Below are 26,226 nucleotides of genomic sequence, written 5' to 3'. Positions count from 1 at the left end.
GGGATGGAAATAAAACCTAATTAATTCTGTAAATCCAAATGAGGTTGTCTGGGCGCACATGGGATGCTGTGTCAACAGCACACCTTTAATATGCAAGGTCCAGGATTTTAATTAGGAGGAAAGATAATCTCGAAACAGGCAGTAATTATTTTTCGAACTGGCTACACCAATCACCATAACTATTAACTGCAACATTTTATGGAAAGAGACAGCAATTAAAAGAGAAGAGCAAAGAGCAGTCCTGAAACCCAGTACCTCTGTTCTAAGAGCTGTTCTCCCAGTGAGGAGCTGGTGCTGTGTCTGTAAATAAACCCTCAGGTGTGGATGCAGCTCCCGAGATAGGCAGGAGCCTGAGCAGGATGTGGCTCAGAACAGGAGCCACGATTCTGTCAGGGGAAAATTGCCTGAGACAGCCCTGGTTTCAGATCAGGACAGTGACAGATGGAAAATGCCATCAGACCTTCAAGGCCATCTTTTGTAAGGAGGCAGCCTAGACACAAGCCCTAACACCTTCTTGAACTGAGACTTAAGAAGAACAGCTCAGAGAGTCTCATCCTACAGCTGGGAGATGGTTCTGGTTGCTCCTCATCTCCTAATCCTCAATCCTCATCTCCTAATCCTCAACTGGAGATGATCAGAAGTCTCCTAAGCAGAACTGCTGCCAGGTGCCTCTCAGGCTGCTCTGCAGCCACAGGGAAAGAAACTGCTGTACTGGGACCTTAAAGCCCAGTGGGAATCCTGCAGGAGGCAACACTCTGAAGCTGCCCCTAGGAAACCACAGCTGCTACCTGAGCCAGAGAAGGTGGCAGCCACCCCACTGCACACCTGGAGCACATGTCCCACAACACTGAGAGTGCTCATCCTCCCCAGCATCACTGAATTTGGGGAGAAGAGCCTGGCCTGGATTTGGGCTGGAATGCTGGGTGCAGGCAGCACTCAAGGACTGCTAGAGAGGGTGGGGATCTGCTCTCTGCTTACCAACGTGACATGCCTGAGAAAAACCTAAATAGCTTGTACCTTCCAGGTAAGGGTTAACTCACAGGATAAAATTAACAGAAAATCCATTGCCCTCATGAAATGAATAAAAGACATAGGTCAATGAAGAAATCAAATTTCAGCAGTATCAGCTGCATTATTTCATGATACAAATCAGAATAGCTGAAATAATGCGATTTCAGACTCTTTTAAAAAAGCTAATTCATAAAGGGGTGATATAAACACAAGCTGTTGTGGAGGTGCTAGTCCTTGACTGGCAGCAGTGTATTATCAGTCTGCCACACACCCCCTGCTCCCAGTAATACCCAGGAAAAACCAGACACAGATAACCAGAGCCAGTGCCCTGACTGACCTTGGTGCAGGCGGGGACAGGAACTGTTGGAGCTGGCAGGGGACAGAACTTATCCCAGTGCTGGGTGGATGGAGAAGTGCTGGAGCCCAGAGAGCAGCTGATATCCCCCCATTCAGCTTCTTCCAGCCCTTTTTCTGTCCAGGTATAGTTTCCTCTGTTACCTCCACCAGAACAGCCAAGAGCCATGAACAGTGATGAGAGCTGTGCTGGACAAGCAGGAACGGGCATGTTCCCATCCCACTGCCAACACTGACTCCAAAAACTCCATCTGGTGTCAGCTGGGCTTTATCCACAATTTGGTGTTTGGGCAAAGCTCAAACACCAAATCCAGCTTCCTTGTCTAGGCTGGATCCAGACCGTGTAGCCTGGTTCTGGTTTTGGTGACTTGGCACAAGGAAATCAGCTCTGAGCCACAGATAAGAAACACTCTTCTCCTCCAGATCTTGAGCTCTGTGATGCCTTTTCAAACACATATGGGACTAAACACCCTCAAGTTAAAGGTTTTCTAAACAGACAAAAAAAGAAAATAATTGAGAATAACCTTATTTCTCTCACCTTTCCTTTCTATGCCCCTTCACTTCTTTTGAAAAAGAAAAGACTGAATCTTCCAGATTAACAGGAACAAATTAACTCTCTTGGGCCTCCAGTGCAGACACACCACAGCTCGGGTTCAATGTGCCTCAAGTGCAGAAGAGGAGAGGATAATAGCTCACACAAGGACTTTTTTTTTTTGCAGGATATCCACTGATCTAACCCACACATGGCTTTATGGGTGTTCACAGTTCCCCCTCACATCCCACTCCAATCACACACTTGTGAATGGCTGTTGTCTTTCCCTACAACCTTTGGACATCCTTTTCCCTCACCTGAGTGCAGGAGCACAGTCCTTAAAGCATTTGTTTAATGTTTAGGGGAAGGGCTTTAAGGCATAAGACCCCAGGGCAGATATTTCAGAGGAGCCCCTGTAAGCATGGAACTCCATAAGGGAGGAAGCATGAAGTAGCTGCTTTAGAAAACCCACAAGTGGGTGATGCTGGCCTGACACTGCTGGACACAGCCGAGCCAATCCTGAGACAGAGGGTGAGAAAACCTGAGCTGGGAGGGCTCTGAAAAGGAAAAGCAGGAGCTTAGGTTTGATGTGTTAGAGAAAAGCAGAGGCTGTGGAGGGATGCAAGAGAGAGCAGTCAAAGCAACAGGCCAGGAGAACCATCTGCACATGTGTCCTGTGTGAGGCAAGTGAGGCAAAGGGGCTTGGAATGGATGTGGCATAATGGGGACACGAGGAGAGGAGGGACCAGGTGTGGGTTTCCACGGCTGAAGGATGGGAAAGGCATCGTGCCCCGAAACCTGAGCTGAAGGCTCAGCCCAGTTTGGGTGTGAGGACCCAGGCAGACACCCAAGGCAAGGATGGATGCACCCTGTGGCCTGTCAGGCTGCAGTTCTGAGTGCCTGTGGCACCCTGGGCAAGGTGATTGTCCTGAAGAGCACACGCCAGCTGTCACAGCTGTTTGGATTTAAACCTAATGGGAGACCAAGCCTAGGAGCTGGAAGGTTTATTGATTTTTAATTTTTTTTTTCTCTCAAGAAGCCTGTAACAAAATCTTATGGGACTGGAATTGGTTACTGCCAAGAGCCCCTTGTGATGGACACAGTGAGAAATGCTAGAGCAGATTAGACAAAGTGAAACATGTCCCTGAACTCGCTGCAAGGAGTGACAGACAAACCTCCCAACACAATTATTTTCCCTCTCTGCCTGCATTTCGTGTTATTTCTCTAACGAAAGCTGCTTGGCAATAGGGATTGCAAGGCTTTCAGGTAACACTAACAGGTAACTTATAAGGGGTTTCCTTGCTCCCCAGCCAGGCGAGGTGTGTGGGGCTCACCAGAGGAATTGCTCAGGGGACATTTAATGGAACTGCTGCGAAGTAAGGCACGCACACACCTTGAAACACACAGCACTGTCACCAGGAGCTGGCTCCCTGCCACCAAACTGCCCCCCTCTCCAGCCCTGGGGGTGACTTGGCTCCCTTCTGAGCTCCTCCACTGGAATGCTGAAGGTTCTCTCCCCTCCTGGTGAGAGCTGAACCAGTGTGAGAAAAGCCTGCGACTATCAGCAAACATTTGAAGCACCCTCACAGCTTGAAAGGTGATGTCTCAAATGATGCTGTTAAGGACAACAAAACCAAATGCTTCTTACTTATCTCAGCAATGCACCCTCTACAAATGCCCCAAAATGCACTGAAAATTATAGGAAAAACGCTCAATTGCCACTTGAAATGAGTTTTGGTTTGAGGGAAAGTAGAGCAGGACAATAAATACTGTGGTTCAAGGAGAAGTCAAGGGCTCACAAATGTATTTTGCTGGTAGTGGAGAAAGAAAAGGCAACACTTTTGTAGCCAAATTGAAGTTGGCTGAGATGTCAGCCTTTGTAGAAAGTGCTATTCCTTGGGGGAAAAAAATATAAAGGGGTGCCTTGGCTGAAAACTTCCCCCATTTCTCATTTTTTTGTGACTTCCAAATCAACTCAGGGTAGACGATAAAAGGTAATTTTATCCAAAAAGGGAGAAGATGGGACTTCTCTGCAACAGCAGCCCACTGCAGCACAGAAGGATGTGCTGTGGGGCTTTGTGGATTATTCATTCTCTGCTGCACACCACATGCCACAAAATACATTTGTTTCACAAAATTCAGGTCTGTCAAATAAAAACATAGTGCTATGAACCAGCACAGAGTGAGCTGGAGAGACAGAGGATGTTGTTGGAGACCATACCCTTCATAAGCAAAAATGTGGGATGATCACAGGAATTGGCCAGTGACACAGAAGATGAATAAGTAAACTAGTGATTCTGGTCAGCTGGACCTGAGGAAGGACTCCTTCACCCCAAACCACATCATATCAATTACCCTGAGCAGATGGTCAAGACAACCTTATTGGTATCTAAGAGACTTCCTACACAGCACCAAGAGCATGAGCCACCTCCCTCAGCTGTGCCCAGGTCATTCAATCCTGCCTGAATCACTCTCAAATCCACCTAAGTCCAAACTAATGAGGCTGCACCAAGGAAAGGGTTAACACTGACTGCAGCCTTCCCCCAGAACAGCACAGCCCTTCGCCCCCCACCCTGGGTGACCCCTCTGTGAGCTCCTGGGCCAGGCCACAACACAATGGGTCAGTGTTGAAGTGCTCCCATCAGTTCTGGCTTTCTGAGGGGGCTGCACTTTTCATTAGATTAATTGCTAATCAGTTGGCATCCTTGTTTTCCTGCTGATAAGTGTGAGAGCAGGAGGGCAGCTCAGGCAGCAGCTCTCCTGGCTTAGAGGGCAATCCCTGATGAGGATTAGCACTGGCCTCTGTGGTTATAATTGAATTAGTGCTGCCTCTGTGCTGCCAGGAGCCACCTGGCCCTGCCCCCAGCACGGTGACCAGCCCAAGGGACAGGATGGAGATCTTGGCTGTATTTCCAACCAGGACCTTGGGGTTTGCCATCAGCATCAGCCACTGTCCAGCCACGTGCTGGTGCCACCACGACACCCCCAGCTCCCTTCAGGTGCTTGCTGCTCTGACTGCCTGCATCCCTCTGAGCCCCAGGAGGTTTTGAGAAGGCCAAACCCACGTTCCTTGCACGAGACCCCAGTGAAGTCCATGGTTACACTAAAAATGTGCAGAAGGAGAACACTGCTCCAAGCCACGGCTGCACTGCTCTGGGCACGAGGCAGCACCCTGGGCTTCTCCCAAAATCCTGCACCTCCTCCAGCCAGGCAGGTCCTGCCAGCCACAGGTGGTGGCTCCAACACTGCTCTGCTGGAGCTGCACAGGGACAACCAGCGTGCCAGCCAGCCCAGCTGGACTGCAGGGCTGTGACACAGAAAGGCCAGGAAGATGCTGTGAGCTGGAAGATAAGCCCAGCAGCTGAGCTTGTGGAGGCATCCTCCTCTCCCACAGGAAAGCAATGCCTAACCCTTGCCAACTCCTCTGCAAAGCTTCCTGTGGGAAGTTTCTGGCACTAGGAATGGTTGCCAGCATAGGATTAGCAGCCTGTTGATTTAGAGGGCTTATTACAGGAGCTTAATTCTATTTTGACAGATGAAAGTAAGTCAATTATAGCTAGAAATAGCTCTGAATTTGGGTTGTGGGATTTTTTTTCCTTCCTGTCTTCCCCTTCTGTGAGTTGTGGTATCATTTACTTCCCTTTCTTTACCTCAAAGCCAGTGCTTTCTGTGAGATGCCTCTCTGGCCCAGGGAAGCCTCTAACACAGACACTTGGGGCAGATGTGGTACTTGCTCATTATTGCTGCCTGGGAGGCACCATGGCACCACTCCACTCCTCCAGCCCCTCCCAGGCTGCCCTAGAGCCCCTCCTTGGGCTTGCTCCTGGCAGAAATGACCCCAAAACCTGTCCCCCACCCACCCCCTGCACTGACACACAACCTGAGCTGGGACGGGAAACACCCAGCAGGGACCAACTGACCTGCAGAGCTCAGGCTCAGAGGTGTGCAGGAGAAGTGCTCAAAGAAATCAAGGAACATTAATGCTGAGGCTTAGAAGTGGGAGCACCAGCTACACAAGGAAATTGCCATCCTGTGAGATTAACGGGGTCTAGTCAGGATCAGAGGACAACTACTGCCATAAGTCATCTCCAGCAAAAGTCATTGTCTGCCTCAACCCCATAAATGCCTAAGGAATCATGATCTTCCTAGAGAAATAAAGCACAAAAGCATGAGCCTACCCCATTCCCAAGTCATTTACATGAAAATCTCACCCCCGGGGCTCTCTTTTATTTTCTTTCTTTTCTCTTCCCCACCACACTTGTATCTCCTGTACACCTGAAGATGCAGGCAGAGAACAGAAAGACCCTTTCCTTCCCTCGGAGTAAACCCAGTCACCACCAGCTAGCCCTGTTTATGTGATCAGCAGGACCAGACCACATCACTCCCCTCCCACCCAGGCTCACACACCTGACTTGAGGAGCTGTGTCTGACCTGTGTCACTGAAGCACAAGGTGACAAATCTCATTGCTAGCTCAGTGCACACCCGTTTCTCCAAGGAAAGCCCTGACCACAGCCTTGGGAGTTATGGTGATGCCGCAGGAAAGCACAGGAGGTTTGGATGCTGCTAAAAGCCCTCACACTCAAAGAGCACAGTGGGGAGCCCCTCTTATCTAATGAGTCTCCAGCTCTTACCTAAGGACCATCCACCACCCCATCCTCATGGTTTGCAGAAGGAAACAACTTGTGCTGTTTTCCCCCAGCACAAACCCAGGGATCCCCCTCCAGCCCAGGAAATGCTGGCTGGGAGCACACCAGAGAGGCGCTCACCCTCGGACAGCGTGCAGCAGGCGCAGCGAGGGGTAGGCAGTCCTGACGTTGATGTGGTGCTTCAGGATGAGCTCGTTCACCCACTCCACTCGCTCCTTGCCCCCCTTGGCCATGAAGGCTGGGATCCAGAGGATGCTGCCGTTGAGGCTGTGCAGGCGCTGCAGCAGCTTCTCCCTCCAGGTCTCGTTCACCAGGTCTTCGAAGGCGCGCTGGATCACCGAGGGGTTCATCGTCACCAGGTCTGTCTTCATGCCCACGTCCTGAGAGTACTCCTGCACGGGGGCCAGGTTGCACCTGCAAAGGGGAACACCCAACTCCCTGTTCAATGGACTGAGAGAGGGCAGCGACAGGCACGAGGGGGGTGTGGTGCCAAAAGCCAGGGCTGGTGACATTGTGCCCATTCGCCCGTGCTTTTGGGAGGAAGAGGGAGAATGACCCTCTGCAGTAAATTAGTGCTGATGAGCCATCTCCATGTCAGGCCACCATCCCTCAGCACAATGGCAGGTGCACACGTGTCCCCCTGGGACCAGGCTAATGTCAGCCACAACTGTGGTGTCTCCTGGGTGGTTTGCAGGGAGCAGCAGCTCTTCTGGTGCCTCTCAAAAATAACATCAGCAACAAAGCCCCGGTCTCTGCTCTCATGGCAGGTTTTAGACAAAACAGCCTTCTCCACTCAAGGAAAGCACTTGCCTCTTAATTCCAGCCCTGCTGGAGTAATATTATCCCAAAAGCCTTTTCTCCCCCTGGTGAGTCTCTGCAAGCAGCAGACCCGGTGGCACCGGTGGTGATACTGACACCAGCAGGAGGGGGATGCCAGGACATGGTGTCCACAGGGTCTGGCTGTCTGGAGGCTGTGACCCTCACAAAACACCTTTTGCTGTAGTGTTCATTGGTGCCTCCTCTCAGATTGTACATGTGGGCACTGGCCATTTTGAGCTCCTGTGTCACAGCAGTGTGAGGGCTGAGGGCCTGTGGGACAAACTGCCAGCAAATCACCCTTGTTATAGAGTGGTTTCCTACAGCTCCCTGAGGGGGGTCATCTGTGTCTGTGCCATGCCCATGGCACAGGGCAAAGGGCACTGGGAGCCAGCTGATGGAGGGATGCAGAGAGATGCTCCCCCAACAGCCTAAAAACCAGAGGCTACCCATGTGTTTGCACACTCAGTGCTCTGCTGTGGTGTTTGACAGTGAAGTTACAGTATTTAACGAGCAGGAATTGCATCCTAAGCATCTGCCTCAATAATCAGCCATTATTACTGTTTTCCCTACTTACACATGGGGAAAATAAGGGAACAGTGGAAAGAAAATCCAGCTACTGGCATGGGGGCCCTTTAACTGACTCATCACAGGAGTGAATTCAGTAAAAATAAATATTGGACCTGTATCCTGGACACAGATCCAATCACTGGTCACTGCCAACCCTGCTGAAAAGGCTGCCTGGATGGAGCAAACCTTCCTCAGGAAGATGCAGGTTCCAGAAGTGGCTCAGACAACCTACAGTGGGAAGTGTGTCTGTGCCAGACCTGCACCAGCACATGGCTGGGGAGAATTTGCTCAAAATCCCCATCCTCACATCCAGAAAAGCTTTTCTCCAGCAATTTTGCTGCCTGACATGAATGCCCCTCACTAAACTTTGCCAGAAGCACAGTAAGCAGTTTTTCCCTCTGCTCACTTGTGTTCCAGTTAAGGATAATGCTCTATCCCCTGTGGGCAGGCTGGAGCTGCCAGAAGCCAGGCAGCTGGAGCAGCAGGGTTTGAGTGGGGGACAGAGGTGACATTATCCTCATTCCCACGTCACACCAGCACCGCCTCTGTGAGCTGCTGATGGATTGGGCTGTCCTTGTAATAGACTCTCCAGAAAACAAATGTCTGCATGTACATAAATCATCTGTGGATTCCACAGCCTCCCAACTAACAGGGGCATTGGGCTGGGAGGGCAGGAGCGCCTCCTCTCCACTTCAGACACCGCCAGAAGTGAATTTGGTGTGTCCCAGCAGGGCTCAGGATGTGCTGCTGCAAGGACAACGGCACTGGGGACAGAGGGGACACGGGAGTGTCAGACCTGGGCATGCACAAGTGTGGTGCCTGGGCATCGTGTGGTGCACCCTTGTGCTCGAGGGCAGAAGTGATCTGAGGAAGAATCAGGTTTGTGAGAGGCCAGGATGGGGTTTGTTTTCAAGAGGACAAACCTGAGAGAAGAGGAGGTTGGGGGGGGTTAATGGTGCACCATGAGAAGAGACAAGGTGCACTTACAAGAACATGTGGGGAGCACTGGTTGATGCTGGAAGGGTTTCCAGCAGAACTCTGAGTGCACGTGGGGCTGTGAGGCCGTGCTGCCCCCGCTGACCTGGATTCCAGCCCCTGCACTGCCCCCAAGGCCCCGAGCCCCCTGTGCTGCAGGAGCAGTGCCCTCCCTACCTTATGACGAAGCTGTGAGCGTCGATCTCGGGGCCGCAGCCGCTGCTGAGCAGCACCCCCGAGTTGCCCACGATGGCACAGCTGGGGAACTGCTTGCCCTTGAGGGGAGAGGTGCGGGGCAGCAGCTCGTACAGGTTCTGCGAGACGTTCATGGTGCTGTCCCTGTCAAAGACATAGTGGATGATGTCCCCCGGCTTCAGCGTCCCCTTCAGCACTGAAATGTCCTTCTCTGCATCCAGGAACTTCAAGATCTGTTTCCTGAGCACAGGGAAGAAAACAGCCTTATCAGGAGAGGCACAGAGATAACCTGGGTCAGATGTAAGATGAGCTCTTGCCTCCTGGCTGCCCTCACTCTCTGGCCAGTCCATCACACTATGCTCTCCAGGCACAGCTTACAAAAGGGTATCTCCATCTCAATGCCTGCTCCCTCTCCACTCATCCCTGCCTGGGGCAGGCTACCACAGTCAGCCCACCATTAGTGAGAGTCCCTGAGTTTACCCAGGCAAGAAGGTCGCCTTCCCTCTGTGACCCATTACCTGCACACACAAATTCCACTTGGCCTGAAAAACAGGGGCTCAAGTGCTCCTTGTTTTGTCATTGCCAGGCCAGCTGGCTTAGCTGGGAATTCATTTTCAAGCAATCGTTTACAGATATGAAGCCTATCTCAGCAGGAGCTAAGTCTTTTTATTTCTTCCTTGACTTCTTTAGATGATACACAATTTGCCAGCTTGCACTGGAGAGGACCAAATCTGTCTCTTGTCCTACAGGTAATTACCAGTACCTGATCTTCAAAGAGAGTGTCTGGTTGTGTCTCCATTTGGATGAGGCTGGTTTAATGTTGTGCTTAATGCTTTCATTACTTCTGTCAACAACAGCTGGAGATGAGGAGTCATTTATTACTACTTCAGCTCTAGAGAAAAGAAAGTCGGGGAGAGGGAGACAGAATCCGTTAGCATCCCAATGGCACTTCTAATCACCGTCTTCAGCTCTGGCTGCTGGAATTCAAACTTCATCAGAAAAGCAAAATTGTAGTTATTAGCTAAACAAGAAGTGAAAGCCTGTTCGTATTCTGCTACACTCAAGCAGACAGACAGAGATCCTTAAATACCCGCTCGCTTCCACGAACACAGACTGACAGCCAGGCACAGCTCCACAGAAAACACACCATTACACACTGAGCTGCATGCACAGAAAAACACACAGTGACAGGCTGGCAGATGGGCACTTGCAGACAAGACACCCCAAAGCCCCCAAAATTCACTAAGAAACTTCCTAGCCAAGGTGCTGCCCTGTTGCCTCATGGTCACACATGAACATCACAAAGTGGAGCCAGCTCAGCTCCTGGAGAAGATTAAAATCCTCGCCAGAGAGGAGCAACTGTCTCTTCACCCAATGGAGAAATTAATTCAGCTGAGCTGCTGGGTGCTGCTTGTGAGACTGGGCTGTGAGCATCCTGTACTAAAGAGGGGCAGGCTGGCTCACTGGAAACTTTTTCCCTGCTTAGAATTGAGCACAAAGATTTCAGCACTCATATCACCTGATCGAGACTAAGAAATGAGCAGCAGCCAGGTGCTGGAGATCACTGGGAGACCCCAGTGTTTAATCCCTGCTCAAAGAAGCAAATCAGCCCCAGCACTTCTATGACATTAAAATCAAACTGCATGAATTGAAGGAGCTTCCAAATATTTGGTTCCAGCCAGCTGCCTTCCAAAAAGAAAAGCCAAGCATCTCATCAAGACGCTGTGTGTGTATCTGCAGACCCAAAAAAGCCTTCACACTTCAGAGCACTCTGAAAAATACACAGCCAAAGCACTTGCTATCAGCTAAAGGGAATCTCCCTCTCCACTGCAAAGGGCTTCTTCCAGCTGGGAAATGCTTTGTAAATAAATGCATTTATATAAAGCACATAAACCCTAAGGAGGGAGCAGAGTGAGAGATGGGGCAGAGGTGGTGGCCCAGGCTCATGGACAAACACCCAGCTCCTGGGAAGGTATCTCCAGCCTAGGGAAAGAGCTCCCCAGGACACATTGTGGCTCACGCTGTATAATGTTTCGAAAAGGCAAGGAAATGTGTTTATAAATGCTGGCTGCCAGTGTCCTGATGTGTGTGTGTACAGTACCTCTCCAGAGGCTGCCAGTCTGTTGGATTTGTTTGCTTCTTGCATTTTGCTGCATCACTCATGTCTTGGAAACCTTACCTAGAAGGTGTCAAAAATCATGACTGAAGTAGGGTAAAGCAATCCTGGGAATAACTACGGTTTTTTTTTTTGGTTTTGTCCATTTTCTGTGTTTTGGTCACGGGTGGTGACATCATCACAGAATGATATCACTCTTCCTTGCATGCTGTCACTAAGCTTTTCAAATGTGCCACTTGGCAAGGCTGGGCTGACAGGGAATCATTGTAAAAGTGACACAGAGAGACACTGAATGGGGCTGGGATGCCAGGGAATGACTCTGCCACGGAAGGATGTTACGGGAGTGCCCTGCAACAAAACTGGAGTTCTGATCCCAAACACGGTGATCTCTCCTCTAATAGCACTTAAAACTAGGGGAAATAGCAACTCTATCACTGACTTATTTTCACAATAAGTAAACTCTTTCTCATTCTCTCAATCACCACAACTTCCAGATCCTTGGTTATTTGCAAATGATTACTGCATTGGGCTGGAAGAAGGAGGGGGGGAAATGATTAAGAAAATGCAAAGCAGAAGTGAAAAGGAACAGATACATTTGCTAAATAACAACAGCACTATCCAGCGAAGAGGAGAAGCAGATTAATAGCTGCCTTACAGCAAAAACAAATGAACACAAAATCTAATTTACAAACCTATTAGATTTGCTATGTAAGCTGTTCACAGCTGATCTGATTGTACCTCTGCCTCCAGAACTCCTGCAAGACAAAGGAAATGCATTATTTATAATTCCAGCTCCTTTCTGCCAAGCATTGTTCAACAGTCAAGAGATCCTGCTCTGAAGGGCTCCAAGTGGAGACACTGCCATGCTGCCCGTGTCCCATCCCATGCAGAAGGGAGATGTCCTGATACCTCTGAAGGGCTTTTCATCCCTCATCACTGCTGCCCTGCTGTGACTGTGAAGAACACCCTGAGCCACCCCAATTAATAATACCTGTGTGATCTAACCAGCCACCACAGACATCTGGTCCTGCTGCCACCGCAGTGTGTGCCCTACAGCTGCATTAAATGCATCTCTACTTCTCCTTACGAGCCAGGTGTTAGCAGTGCACACAGAAGCTCTCCTCCATCTCCAGGCTGCCAATGGACTTGCCCTGTCCTTTTCAGGCAGGGACTGAATGATCTCACCACTTCATCTGGGCTTTTAGTTGAGAACATCCAATATCTCTGTTTTACGCAGACTGAATGACCAGCCCCCTTGACTTGTTGAGACCTCACACTCTCAGTGTACCTTCTCCCAGCTCCCAGGGACCCAGGCCAGACCCATGGCTCCACTCCAGCCCACTCCAATCCTGTGAGTGCCTTCAAGCTCCTTCTCCCCACCTTTGGTGTAACTTGGCTGAAGCTACAAGGCCAACTCACCACAGTCATTCACACGCTGGAGCTGAGACCTGAAGTGACAGCAGTGTCACTCCCATGGCCTGACACCACCACACAAGGACAGATGTCAGACCAGTCTGACCAAGACCTGTGGGAATGAGCAGCCAAAGTTTCCAGCACCTCTATGATGCTATATTGAAGAACAGGTTGGACCAAACCCCTTCAGAGAACCACACCATTCACACAAGCTGTGAATCTTCACTTAAACACATACAAGTATTGGTCTGTATCTAGCTGGCTGCTTGCTTTAGCTTGCTGTTTTCAAAGGGGTCACAAAGAACAAGCCACCCACCTTGTGGTGCTCAAGGGAGCTGGGCTCCCATTGAGACACATTTTAACCGCCATGTACTCATTGCTCTGTTTTATTGTTCCCATTGCACAGATATCCCAATGAGCACACTCATAAAGAGAACCAAATTCTCTTCCAGCAGAAATACTGCTACCCAGAAATATATACCTTAATGAAAATGTATCTCAGGAGAATGTATTTCTACCAGTTCTGATAAAAATCCCAAATGCATTAGATAAAAATGAAAGAGAAAAAAACGTGTGTGAATATGCTTGGTGCTATTAAAAGGGATTTTCAGACTTGCAGGATACCACATAAATCCCCTCATTAGGCTGAACATAGCCCTCAGCACCACGTAACATCAAACCCTTGGAAATGCCATGATGGTTTTCCCTTTCCTCCCTCCTGCCAGAGACCATCCATGACCAAGTCAGAGCGATTCCTGCTCCGGCGTTCTCCTCTGTCCTTTGACAGACCTGAGAGCCTGCGAGCTGTTTCATTTTTTGGTGCATCAAGGGAACAGCAGGACTGGCTCATTCCTGGAGCCTACTGGCATTTAACAAGCCTCCACATTAATGGGGTTCACGGCAGGGTGTGGGAGCAGACTGGATTAGTGTGCAAACCACGCACCTGCTCAGAGACGTCTCCTCTGAAGGAGCCTTCCAAATGGGATTCACACTCCTTCACACTCGCTGTAGGACAGACAAAGCTTAGAGAAAGAAATGGATTTTTTCCCCTGAATACATGCTGGTTCACACGTGAAAGGAAAAAAAGGTAAATTAGGAAGTAGAGAAGACTGTTCCCTAGGTCTTAGTTCCTACCTCATCCATGTTTTGTGGCTACAGCAGGAAGGATTCAGAGCATCACAACATATTATTCAAATGCATTTATCCAGCCTGGCTTTACATGCCCCCCGTGACAGGTCTGTGTGCTTCCTCCTGGAATTAAGGCAGGTGTTGGGGCTGGAGATGCTGGATGTGAGGAAGACAAGCTGAGAGCACCTCTGCCTGTGTGCAGCCTGGTGGGGAAGGGGACTGGCTGCCAGCTGAGACCCCCTTCAAGGACAGTGTCAGGGGTTACTCTTTCCTCCTCACACACTGTGAAAAGCAAAAATATTGCAATGCAGACAGAGGCACAAAGGGTTCTGCTGTCATAAATGAGCAGGACGGGGCAGCTTACTGGTGGAGGAGAGGAAGGCTCTGCTAACCATCTTCCAAGGCACTGGGATCACTGCTCTGCTGGCCAGCAGCAGACACGATGGTCCCGTGGACACCTGAGATGCTGGCAAAAACACTGCTCCCTGTGCCAGGCTTGGTTTCTCCTTCCAAGACAGGGAGACTGCCCATACTTGACACGATACTTGGCTGAAGGTTTGAGCTGGTTTATGGATCTTAAAATGCTCAAAACTGTCATTCCTTTGGTGCTTTGTGTGCCACACTACAACCTCAGGACGTTTTCCCTGCCATCTCCCTTTGTAGAGCGGAAGGCAACGTGTGCTGCAGGATGCTGTGGGGTGTGTGGCCCTGTCCAGCCACCCTGCTCAGCTCAGACCACTGGTGGGTCCCAGACAGACAAACCAGCTGCTCAAAACACCAGAAACTGAGCCAAGCACAGTATTCTCCAAGGTCTGCCATGCTTCACTGCCAACACAGGCAAGCCAGCACCCCTCTATGCCTTCACTTCCCCCACCTGGGAAGAGGAAAACATTTAGAAATGGAGGGTATTAATTAGGAAGCACATGTACACACAACAAAAAAAGCCCAAAAAACCCAATCCATTTTATTACACCTTCCTGACCTGGAGTTTCAAATCTCTTTGCTTCAAAAGGCAAAGACCAACCTCGATTAAAACAGCACAGATAGCATTGATTTTGAAAAGCTTTCTAGTGCTACACTGTGTTTGGACTGAATTGCCTTATTAATCTAGTTGTTATCAGTTTCATTGTATAGCCAGCTCCACAAAGTACCAACCTGCTTCCTAATCCTATTATTTACAAAACATTTTTCTTTGGGCTTCTGTTGGGATGTTTTCCAGTGATAAGTTGCATCTATATGTGCTAATGCCATCTTACTGACTTATGCCGTCTTTTCTCATTTTCGCTGAGATTTTCAAGCTGCATTGCCACTATCTAAGATATTATATAGGTCAAAACGTTCTGAGCTCAGATGTAAAGTGACACTGATTCATATATCAGAGGATCTAAAAGAAAAATTGTCATATGGTTCAGGTCCAAATTTTCTTGGATGAATAATTTGTGACAAATCAGGTATGCAAAGACTCTTCTATTCACCCCCTGTGAATGGGCCTGTTTAGAGTTTTTATTTCCCTTTTCATCGTTTCCTGCTCCTTAAATGCTTCTCTTAATTGTTGCTAGGTAAGTTCAGTCTCGCTTGGCTCCACTTGGACACGTGAAATCAAAGCTGCTTTGACTGAACAAGTAGGTCACAGAGCCTCGTTGGGAGCACAGATCTCTACGAGCAGACTCCACATGTCCACGTTTCCAGACTCACAAACTAGAAAATGTGTTTTCCATGGGTATTTTACAATGCTCACCCCCAAGTCCTGGTTCTCCCCAGCATTTGTGGCAGGTGATACACATGGGGAGACGGCACGAGAAACAGGAATTAACTGGAAATTTCAGCCATGCCCAACCACCCATTTCATAGCTCATAGAATGATTTGGGTTGGAAAGGACCTTAGAGATCATCTCGTTCCAACCCTCCTGCATTTAAGCACATTTGTGAAGTTCATTCCTGGTGGAACAAAACCTCCTGCCTCTTCCTGACCTTGGGCAACCCAAGTCCTCCTCTTCTCCCTCCTCCCAATAAAAGTTAGATAATAGTCCCTTGGGGGATTATTAAGCTGAATTTATCCACCTGAATTCCCCAGGAAGAGAGTTCAGAGTGCCACAATTTTTACCTGAGGGGTTCAAAAGACTAACACCTATTAATTAGGTTTTCACAACCTGCTTTTATGTTAGGTGCATTTTATGATCCTTGTTTTACAGCTGGGACACTGGGGATGAAGTGGCTTGGCCCTTAACACCAAAAAATGAGTTCCACAAGCCAGGAGCAGGCACTGTGAGCTTCCAGCAGACCTGTCCTCTTGAAAATGCTGCTCTTTACTTGCTGGGTATGGCTCTTGCTGGGTGAGAGGGCCCAGAGGACCACAGGAAATATCTGCAAAGGTTTCACTGGCCCAAAAAGCAGAGGCAGCCAACAGTCTCCTGAGATGGCTGCAGATTGTGCCCATTAAGTCAGTCTGTATCTATTTTAAAAAAACAATAAATCACCACCTGTATTTACTTTGCTTTTTAAGGACTGCTCTGATGTTTTCCTCAAGACCAGAACTGCTATTTTCTATCTGAAGAGCACACAAGCATGATGCCAGGCCTGGCTAGAGAGCACCCACCCACAATCACTGTCCTCCCAACCCAGGGGCTTTCCCTGAAGCAGCCAAGTGTGGAGGGGATGTGGAGGGGATGTTCACAGCCCCTCTGCAGGTTCCTGTGCTGTGGCCAGAGACCCAGTCAGCGTAACTAACAGTCCTGGGGGAAAGGATATACACTGCCCAGCCACTGGACATGAAGGATATAGATGTAGTTTGCCCTCCTCCTCCCAAACTTTAGAGATTTGCTCCTGCTGATGCCCACAGTGCTGTGAAATGTGGAACACTACACAGGCTTCAACACTTCCTTCCCCTTCCCTGAAATTCAGGGTTTGTGTTGAGAGCAGCAGGACAGCAATTGCACTCCGGGGCTTTTGGGGGAAAATTGTCACATTTCCAAGTTGTCTATGAAAGAGAAATAATTAGCTTCCAAATGTCAACCTGTCAAGCCCTACCCTGCAGGGTGGACAAGTAAAGGTGTCCCAGGAGCCAAAAGTGAGAAGAAACTGAGCCCAGAATCCAACCTGGATTCCTTGGAGGTTGTGTCCTGGTTTTCCATCAGCACGTCAGAGTGTGGCTGAAAATATGGAAAAGGGACACATTCATTGATAAGTCCCCTTTGGGGCTTCTAACTAGACTGTCAAGTGGTCACTGTGGAGTCTGGGTCAAAATCCACCCATATCTATCAAATGCTCTGCTGTCCCAGGAGAGACAAATTCAAAGAGGAAGGGCTGGTTAGCCCCACGTGTAAATCAACCTGCAAAACAGAAACAAAAGCCAAAGCTAGATGAGAAGCGATGGGATCAGAGATGCATTTCTGAACCTTGAGATCTTGCAACTCAAACAGTCCATTGTGCACTTTCCTGGCACTGTTCCCCTCCAGGAATGCTGTTCTTCCAGGCTCCAGCATCCTCTCGCCTTCCTGCAACCCATCTCATTGAATACTGGGGAAGCTGGCACATCAGACCCTTGCAGGCCATTCCTGTGACATTCCACCAGTTGTTTTGGAGGCTCTCTCATGCTGGGATGTGGAGGAGACTGTGATGAAGAGAAGTGGTGGTTGCTGGCTGGTAGCTGAGTACCCACACTCCCCAGGCAAGCAAGGGATTAATTGGGAAGATGATTCTAAAGCAGTTGTCTGCTAGGACAGAAGATCCTGCAATACATCTTGATGAGATATTTGAAATCACACTTCTATGTGTTTAAAAAATATCACTTGATTATATTGTCACATCTTGGCAGCCCAAGTGTCAAAAACTTCCTAAATATCAGGTGCTACTTTTAGTGTTCCAAGCTTAATTCTAGCAAGTCATACAATCACATTTGGGAAAGTGTGCCCACATTATGGCTTTCAGAAACATCACCTGGTCCAGCTGGGGTCCCAGTGCAGGTCTGGTGCATGAGGAGCAGCCAGGCTGGCAGAACAGCATCTTCCAGCAAGCACCAGTGAGGCACCAGCAATGGCCTCACAGTTGCTCATGGCACTCGCCATGGGAAATGCAGATCTGTCAGTCCCATGTAAAGCAGCCTTGTTAATTTGGCCACCTCTTCCCACACCCCAGTGCCACCTCCACAACATCACCCACCCTGCAGGCTCCTTCCCAGGGACCACAAGAAGATGGGAAGGTCGGGGGTGCTCAGCATCCCTGCCTGCCAGGTGTGACAGTGGCTCCACATCAGCTCTGGAGTAAATGTGAGCAGGGTTTGACCCTGACATCTCAGTCTGGCTGAGAGCCACGGTGTGTAATCATTGCAAGTGACTGCTGAGGACACGATGGAATGAAGACACATGAGTTTGCAAAACAGACATCTACTGCTTAATAAGGACCATGCCAATTAGTCTGAAACACTTATGAGACAAAACCAGTGACAAATCAGCAGGAACAGTGCAGCTCTGACAACAAATGGACACGAGGCAATGGGAGATACCCGTGGCAGTCTGTCACCAGGACACTGCTGGGGATCACTCTGCACTGGAGTAACCAAATCCCTGTCCCTGCCTTGAGCTCAAGGGCCCAACCCAGGATGAGCTTTTCCTGGGCCACAAAAGTGTCTCTTGCACCTGTGGAGTGTCAGCTCTCACACCCACATGCATTTGCCACATCATCAGCATGGCCTAACTCAATCACCTCAGATGCTCTTATTCTATCACTGCTCTAAAGACAAAATACTGACAGGGCTCAATTGGCAGACACTTCCCCTCTCCCCATCCTGTGTACTGGCAGGACCTTATTCTCTCCTTCATCTTTAAAACATTATTCCTGGCACCAGCTCTTTTTCTCTGGCTGTGTTAATGAAACAGCCAGCAAAGAAACAGACATTGAAGCAGGCAAAAAGGATCCAGAGGGACTTGAGACTGGGCAGGGTGTGTGTTTGTGTATTTCATATAAATTTGTGTAATTTAGTTTCTTTCTCTTTTTTCCCTTCTGGAAGGGAGAAGGTAAAAACCCCAAAAGTTCAGAGAAGATCTAGAAAGTAGCTGAGACAAAAGCCTCACTGCTTACAAAACATGTCTACACTACACATTTGTCCTGAGATATTTTTTTTTGCTAACAGAGCAGAGCTCTCAGGGAGCACAAACAGCAGAGCATCAGGCTTGCAGCAGAACCTGTCATCCTGAGCATCCGTGCCCCAGAAACCAGAAATCCCAGTGGCTCCCGCAGCATCTTGGGTGCCACATACCTTGGGAAATGGTACAACATGAAATATTATCATGTGGGGCTGTGGGCCCTTGGGCTCATCCTCCTACACCCCTCTCATCTCTTTTCCCAGTGCTCTGTGCAGCACACTGGAATACTGGCGGTCTCGTGTGGTTTCTTCTTTCCCTGTTGAAGCAGATGCTGAGGACCTCTCCTGAGCAGAGACACCCTCCTGGGGCAGTTCTTATGTATGAGCATCCTCAAAACAACACCTGGTGCCTACACAAAGAGGGCTGGGAGTGCTTGGGTGAGAGCTACACCCCATAACCAGCGAGCCTAGGCTGGGGTTTGTGCTTGTTTGGGATATTCCCAGGGGATTTCTCCATGCAATAACAAGGACCTGATTTGCAATGGCAAGAAGTATTCAGACTTGAGTCTGGAAAGAGCTCTCACCCTCACCACTGCACTGCTCTGGCAGGTTTCAGCAGTGCTGTGCCCGTTTCCTTGCATCAATCCTTTCACTTCCCAATTGGAGCCAATTCTGCTGCTGTTGATGAAGATACATCTCCCAAGGCCACCACCACCACCAAGGCTGCTGCCAGCCAAGACAAGGATTTACAGTGGAAACATGAAGAAAAAGAAGCTTTAAAGAGACTCTCCTTTTTTCCTTTTTCTTTCTTTTTCTATTGCATTGCAAGGGACTGAGAAGCTGACAGCTATCTGCTCTGCACTGGTGTTTGTTGAAGGACACCTGAAACTCTGCACCTCTAGTGAATTTACTTTGCCAGGGAACTTGCTTGTTTCCTGAGGCAACTGGGGAGGGAAGCCAGAGAAACTGCAAAATAATTATTGCCTAATGTCGTACTTTGGGCTTATTTCTTGCTGCTGAGGATGACCCAGGCCCAGGAGAAACAAATGTGGGAGGCAATTAGAAGAAGTCCAATTTTGGTTTGGTTTTGGAACAACTGGTTTTTACAGGAACTGTGCCTGATGTATTTAAGTAGTGCTATTCTCAAGGATGAAAAAGCAAAATACCTGTAAAATCACAGAATGATATAGATTAAAAATATCTTTTAAGGTCACTGAGTCCAACAGTCATCCCAAGACTACCAAGTCCAGCATGAAACCATGTTCCTAAGAGCCACATCTACACATCTTTTAATGACTCCTCCACCACTTCCCTGGGCAGCCTGTGCCAATTGCTTGTCAGACCTCTCAGTGAAGAACTTTTTCCTACTATCCAATCTAAACCTCCTTTGGTGCTAGTTAAGGCCATTTCCTCATCTTATCATTAGGACAGCCTGAAAACCCAAGGAAAGATAAAGGCGCTCCTGTTAAATGCTTTTCCTGGAAGATCAAAAGCCCATCTGCCATGTGAGAGAAAACCGACCACTTGAGCTCATCCGTGCCTGGGGAAGGCTGGGAGGGGTGGTGCAGCAGCAGGATCTGCTGTGTCACTGCTGGCCCTGGTCCCAGAGGAGCAGCCACAGCACTGCTGAGGCTGGATCTCTGAACTCACCGTTAGCTGCTCAACAAGCCTTCGCTAAATGAGCCAGCACTTGCAACTCTGTGTTCTCTGCTGGGACAGAAGGGTTTCCTTTGCATTCCCAACTGGAATTCTGCACTTGCAGGGTTATAGGTGGGACACAAAAAGCCCATCTGGGCAAAGAGGAAACCTGAAGCCCTGCTGGGAACTGCTTTATTGACTTCATTGCCCTGGTCGCATGAACTGGCCTGGCTACAGCAATAATGCATCCAAGAAAGGCTGGCTGGTGATTTGCATCCTCCTACCCCAGCTTTCCTCACCAGCAAGGTCAGAAATTTCCTCCTTGGGGGTCTTGTAAGCTGCTGACAACCAGTACTGGGCTGAGGAGTAACTTTTCAACAGACTGGAAATCCCGTAGCACTGGCTTTTCTTTATTGTTTCACTTGGGGGCTCGCTTGGGGGTCTGTGAGTGCTTTCCATCCTGCTGATCCCAGCCCTCCACTACTCCCACCATTCCCTCAGAGCTCAGCTCAGTGTGGACATTCATTTCCCAAACCTGCTTCAGGCAGGAGCACAGGGGTTTGGATATGTTTTTGTGGCAGCCTGCCCTGCCCCTGCAGGGCTGCAGGAGGTGAGGGAGTGTTTCATGGGGAGGAGAGGGAGCTTTGCGGCCTGAAATCGGCTGCTTGTGCTTCAGGATATTGTCAGAAGAGCTGCAATCAAAGCCTGAGTATTTTTCAATACCCTGAGTATTTTCTTACTCAAATCAGTGCTCCAACATTGCTTTTATTTTCCAGCCTGATGTGTCACAGAGCTTTTATTAGAGCCCTGCCATATCCAAGGAGTCTCCTCTGGCTCCATATACATGAATACTTCCAGGGTGTCTATGGGCTCCTCTCCTGCCGAGAGCTATTCCTCCTCCAGCCCAACCTGGATAATTGTTGGCTTGTGCACACCCAATGTGTGAGGGCACAAAAGTGCTCGTTGGTAGAATGCAGCACTTTCTCCAGTAAAACTTTCTGGGGGAGAGCAAGTCTTGGACTAGCTCTGGGCTGGGTGCAGTAAATCACAGTCTGGAAGATATAAGCAGGACATTTATACCCCATGGACCAACGCTGACAAGAAGGGTTATGAGTACAGCCTGCTCACAGCAAGTGTAGCAGCCTCCATAAAGGACACAAAATCTCTCTTCCCGAGCCTTTGAGAGGCAGGTGTTAGAAAAGGGCACATGAGGAAAAAGTGGCAATTTACTGACAAGCTCCCAAGCAGGCAGGCCAGCAGTATCAGAGACTCCTATTTGTCACTTAGAGCGAGCAGAATATAATTCCTCCTGTAATCAGGATGGAAAGGCATGTGGTCTGGGCTAGCAGGGAAAAGGTTGACTCATATTAAGACCAACCCATTACCAAGTGTCAAGTGCTCCCCAATATGGCTCAGACGCTAATTCGAGAAGTCACCTGGTGGCAGCGGGTCACCAGCTCCCTCTACAGACAATCAGGACACAGCTGGACCCCTGCAGAACTGCAGTAGCAGGCGCAGACTAACAAAGAGAGTCCCCTTAAACCGGAGCAGAATTTTCCTCCTCACCACCGGCAACAGTCACCGCACTCGCTGCCAAGTCCTTTGTTTTCCTCTGCGGGGACAGGTCTGTCGCGCTGCCCTATCCCGGCGCGGATGGAGAAATGGCTGCGACGGCATCAGCGCTCCCCAAGACAGACGGGAGCGCGTCTTTTGTTTCCTGCCAGCGAAACAAAGAGCGGGAGCGGTGCATGGGAAGCACAGGCGCCACCGGGCTGCAGGAAAAGTTCAGCAGCCCGGAACCAGCTGGCTGTTCGGAAACAAAGTGCCGAGACCACTCGGCACAGCAATACCTCACGGAGCAGCACACGCCGGCGAGCGGCGAGCGTGTCCCTGCCCGCCGGCATCCCGCCAGCATCCCGCCAGCATCCCACAGCTCCGCGACACAAGCCACAAACCCGTAGGTGGCACGTCCAGACAGTGACAAGGATGTAGCAGGGGGGAAACCCGCGCACAGGGGTGGCTGCAGGCTGGGAGGAACGGGCTAAGCAAGAGCGACGCAGCATCAGGAGCGAGAAACTGCTGAATTTTCATCCTTGCCCCAACACCTCTTTGTTTCAGCATCTCCTGGCTGTGGGAGGTGGTACAAGGATGTCTAGAGGAGTGAGACGGGACTGCTTAAGGCACAAACATCTTTCTCAGGAGCCTCTGGCAGGCAGAGCAGCTCCAGCTGCCCTCGGCTCCTACCTCCCTTCACCTGCGAGGCGGGGAACTTATTGTCCAGAGAAACAGCATGGGTTTGGTTTTTTTGTCCTTTTGCCAGTAGTATTATATTCTCTCTTACTTTTGCTTAATGAACGTTTTGCGTTTTCTTTCTGAAATTTTTCAGTGTTTGCAGGTGAGAGAAATCTGTTCCCCCCCCACTCCCAGTTCTTCCAAAGACAATCCAAATCACAGGCAGGGGGCAGGGTACGTGTAAAAGTGGGCAAGCTGTTCGCTCCTCACAATAATTAGAGAGCGTTTTGATGCCAAGGAAAAAGGAGAAAAGAGTTGCACCTGCCTGTGTTTCCCAGCGCCCCTCAGTGCCACCAGCCTGCCAGGGGACATCTGGGCAGCTCCTTCCTTCCCTGCTGCACCAACCAAAGCGAGGGTGTTCTGGGGGGGGGGGGGTGAAGGAGGATGCTGAGCCACACAATACAAATAACAGCCAAATAATCCTGATGTGGGGGAAAGCTGCACAAATGTACAGCATCTCCCAAACCTCTCATGGAAAGTAGCTGTGCTCTCCTGGACACACAGAGAGCTCCTGGAAAACTTTGGAAGGGTCTCTTCTCTACACTGCTGTGCACTTTTGCTGCCACACAGTTCCCTTTACCTACAGGACCTGTTAACAAAAAATGCTCCCACTGCTGAAAACCCTCTATCATCCCCTGACCTGCTGCAGAACAGGCACTCTGCTTTTCCATGTCACCACAGCAATACATTTCAGCCAGGTCAGAGCACTGTGCTCACCATTCCTGGCACCATGGCAGCACACAGGGATGGAGTGCCCATTGTGCCAGGCTTCTGTGCAAGGTGAGCAGTGTTTGGTCCCTTACTGTGTTTGGGATGCAGGAGCTCATCAAACCCAAAACACTCCAGAGACGCAATGGGGAAAAGTGGGTGGGAGAGGACAAAGCAAGAGAAAGGCTCAGGTTGTCCGAGTTCATGATTAAATAATACATAATTAATACAGCAGGGTCCCACCTTTGCTCCGTTTATCCTCACATGGGAAGCACAGCTGATGTGGGCACTGATCTGTGAAAGGTTTGGTGATGTCTATCAGAGGGCTTGGACCCAGGACACTCCTTCACCCCCCGGGGGCAGGGTGCTCCTCTCCTCTGCCGGTTCCCTCCTGCACTACCATTTCTGATGCCGTGTGGAACAAGCTGCTCGCTGCTCCTACAGAACTCATCTGACCCTGTTGCTGTCTCTGCCACTGCACGCTTGGCACTACTTCCTTGGAGGAACTACAGCAACAAACTCAGATGCCAGGGTTTGGAGATAAGCAGCCAGCAAACAGCCAATTTCCATACAATGTATAGAAAAGAGAGGAGAAAAAAGACACAATACTGGGAATCCCTAATGAACCAGGGTGAAAAACAGGACAAGTAAGTAACAAAACAGAATAGATTTTCAATAAGGGCACAGCAAGTTCTAGTGGGTAGATTTAGCAGATAGGGGAGGAGAGAGAAGAAAGAACAGAAGCCGGAAAAGGAGATGGGAAGAAAGCAAGGGGATCAGAGCAGCCTGTCCAATGGGAAGGATGCATCAGAAGATTTTAATTTCCTTTATTATTATATAGATAGTGCCAGCTCATTGCAGAGCAACAATTCATCTACCCTGGTAACCCACAGTCTGGTGCTGGATGTTTCTAGACAAGGCTACTGACCTTTAAGGACTTCTTGCCTGTGGCACGCAGCATAACATAACAATGAAACAATAAACAAACATCACTGCATTTCATTTATCATCTCATAAAGGCGTTTGTTTTGGTGGAACACAGTGGACAAAGCCAGCTGGTCCCAAACAGAAACACCTTTGTGTCATTTGGGCGCCCCGAGTGCACACCTCATTACTAAAATTATTTGGTTTTCCACATTGCTGTTGCAAGTTCCTCAAGTTAATGCAAACCCTCCTCTCTGCATTTGTTCTTCATCTCCTAAATGTCCAAGCAGACCTCAAAGATGGGGTTTATGGGGTGGGAAGGGTGTTGCTCCTCAGACTGAGGGGCTGCTTTAGCCCCTGCCATACATGGTTCCTGCAGGTAAACACCGACCATGACAGTGATCAGTAAGGGGTGATCATGAAGCCCCTAACGCATCCCACAGGGACACACCAGTGGGTTAAGCGCTCTGCTCCATCACCCCCACCCAACTGATCCTTGCTCAGTCTCTCCTATCCCACAGACTGGTCCCTTATCCACCTGCAGACTGGTCCGCTATCCACCACTCCCATCAGCTGGTGCCCTCTCCACCACACCCATCTGGACCAGCAGTGGCACCTAAGCCCCCTGGGCTGCAACTTGCCCCAGCATCCCTGTCCAGCAGATCACTCACACCAGTATCCCACTTAGGGACCTGTTCCATCCGTCCATCAGCACCTGAGCACTGCCCGTGCCAAAATCCCTCTCTCCAGACCAGGATCTGCTCCAACATTTCTGATCAGACTCCAGCATCCTTACCCAGACCTGTACCTGATAGAGCATCCCTGGACTGGTACCTCAGCCTTTCTAAAAGGATGTCCATGTCTCTAATGTGAGCAGTACCTGCTCCAGCATCTCTGCCCGGACCGGTACCTCAGTGTCTGTAAAGGGAGTGGTACCTGCCCCAGCACCCCCACCCGGACCGGTACCTCAGTGTCTGTAACGGGGCGGTACCTGCTCTGGCATCCCTATCCCGACAGGTATCTCAGCATCCCTAAAGGGACCGGTACCTGCTCCAGCATCCCTACTCGGACCGGTACCACCGCGTCTCTAGCGGGAGAGGTACCTGCTCCCGCAGCCCTGCCCGACCCGGCGTGGCTGTCCCCCGGCCCGTGCCCCACCGTGCCCCGTCCTGCCCGGCGGCGGGGCGGTCCCGCCCGGGGCTGCCTCCGGCCCCGCGGAGCTGCGCGGGAGCGCAGCGCGCTCCCTTCCCACTTGGGCACGGCAAAAACCGGGAGAGCCGGAGACAAAGAAACTGTCCGGGCGCCCGCCCCCTCCGCCGCCGCCACCGCCTCGTCCCCGGTCCCCAGCACCGCTCCGCTCCGCGCCCCTTCCCCCGCGCGGGGACGGGGGGATTTACCCGCTCTCCTCCTCGATCTCCGAGATATCGGCGAAGATGAGGAAACCGACGAGCAGCGTGAGCAGCGCCAGCGTCCAGCCCCGGCACGGCAGCGGCATGGCTCCGGGGCTGGGCCGGGCTGGGCCGCTCCGCGCCGCTCCGCGGGGTGCGGAGCCCGGCGCCGCGTCCCGGCTCGGCGCCGCCGCCGCCCGGCGGGGCCGCTCCGCCCCTCGGCGCCCCCGGCCCGCCCCGCCGGCGCGGGGAGGCTGCGGAGGGGGCGGGGAGGGGGCGCTCGGGGCGGGCTCGGCCCCGCCGCCCCCCGCCGCTAAAGTTTGCGGCGCGTCCCCGCGGCCCGCGCGTCCCGCAGCGGCCGCACCGCGGCCCGGGGGTGAGCGCGGGGCGCCGGGAGCCGCCGCCTCCGCCGCGCCCTGCCAGCCCCCGGCAGCCCCTG

General features: G+C 50.5%; 1 protein-coding gene across 2 annotated transcripts in view; it reads right to left on the bottom strand.

The window, feature by feature from the left end:
- Nucleotides 1–25,965, bottom strand: part of ST8SIA2 (ST8 alpha-N-acetyl-neuraminide alpha-2,8-sialyltransferase 2) — a 31,174-nt gene extending 5,209 nt beyond the window's left edge. Inside the window, exons 1-5 of one of the 2 annotated variants that reach the window (XM_053955235.1) lie at nucleotides 25,797–25,965; nucleotides 11,909–11,971; nucleotides 9,864–9,992; nucleotides 9,083–9,340; nucleotides 6,665–6,958 (exon numbers count right to left, since the gene is read on the bottom strand). In XM_053955235.1, the coding sequence (XP_053811210.1) occupies nucleotides 6,665–6,958; nucleotides 9,083–9,340; nucleotides 9,864–9,992; nucleotides 11,909–11,971; nucleotides 25,797–25,894 (842 nt within the window). In that variant the 5' untranslated portion in view covers nucleotides 25,895–25,965. The remainder of the gene's footprint in view (nucleotides 1–6,664; nucleotides 6,959–9,082; nucleotides 9,341–9,863; nucleotides 9,993–11,908; nucleotides 11,972–25,796) is intronic. The other variant, XM_053955236.1, reaches the window with a different exon arrangement.
- Between the last annotated feature and the right edge of the window lie 261 nt (nucleotides 25,966–26,226).

The sequence above is a fragment of the Vidua chalybeata genome, chromosome 13, assembly GCF_026979565.1.
Source record: "Vidua chalybeata isolate OUT-0048 chromosome 13, bVidCha1 merged haplotype, whole genome shotgun sequence".
Taxonomy (NCBI): domain Eukaryota; kingdom Metazoa; phylum Chordata; class Aves; order Passeriformes; family Viduidae; genus Vidua; species Vidua chalybeata.
Note: the sequence above shows the minus strand (reverse complement) of the source record. Positions and strands in the feature narration are given on the sequence as shown.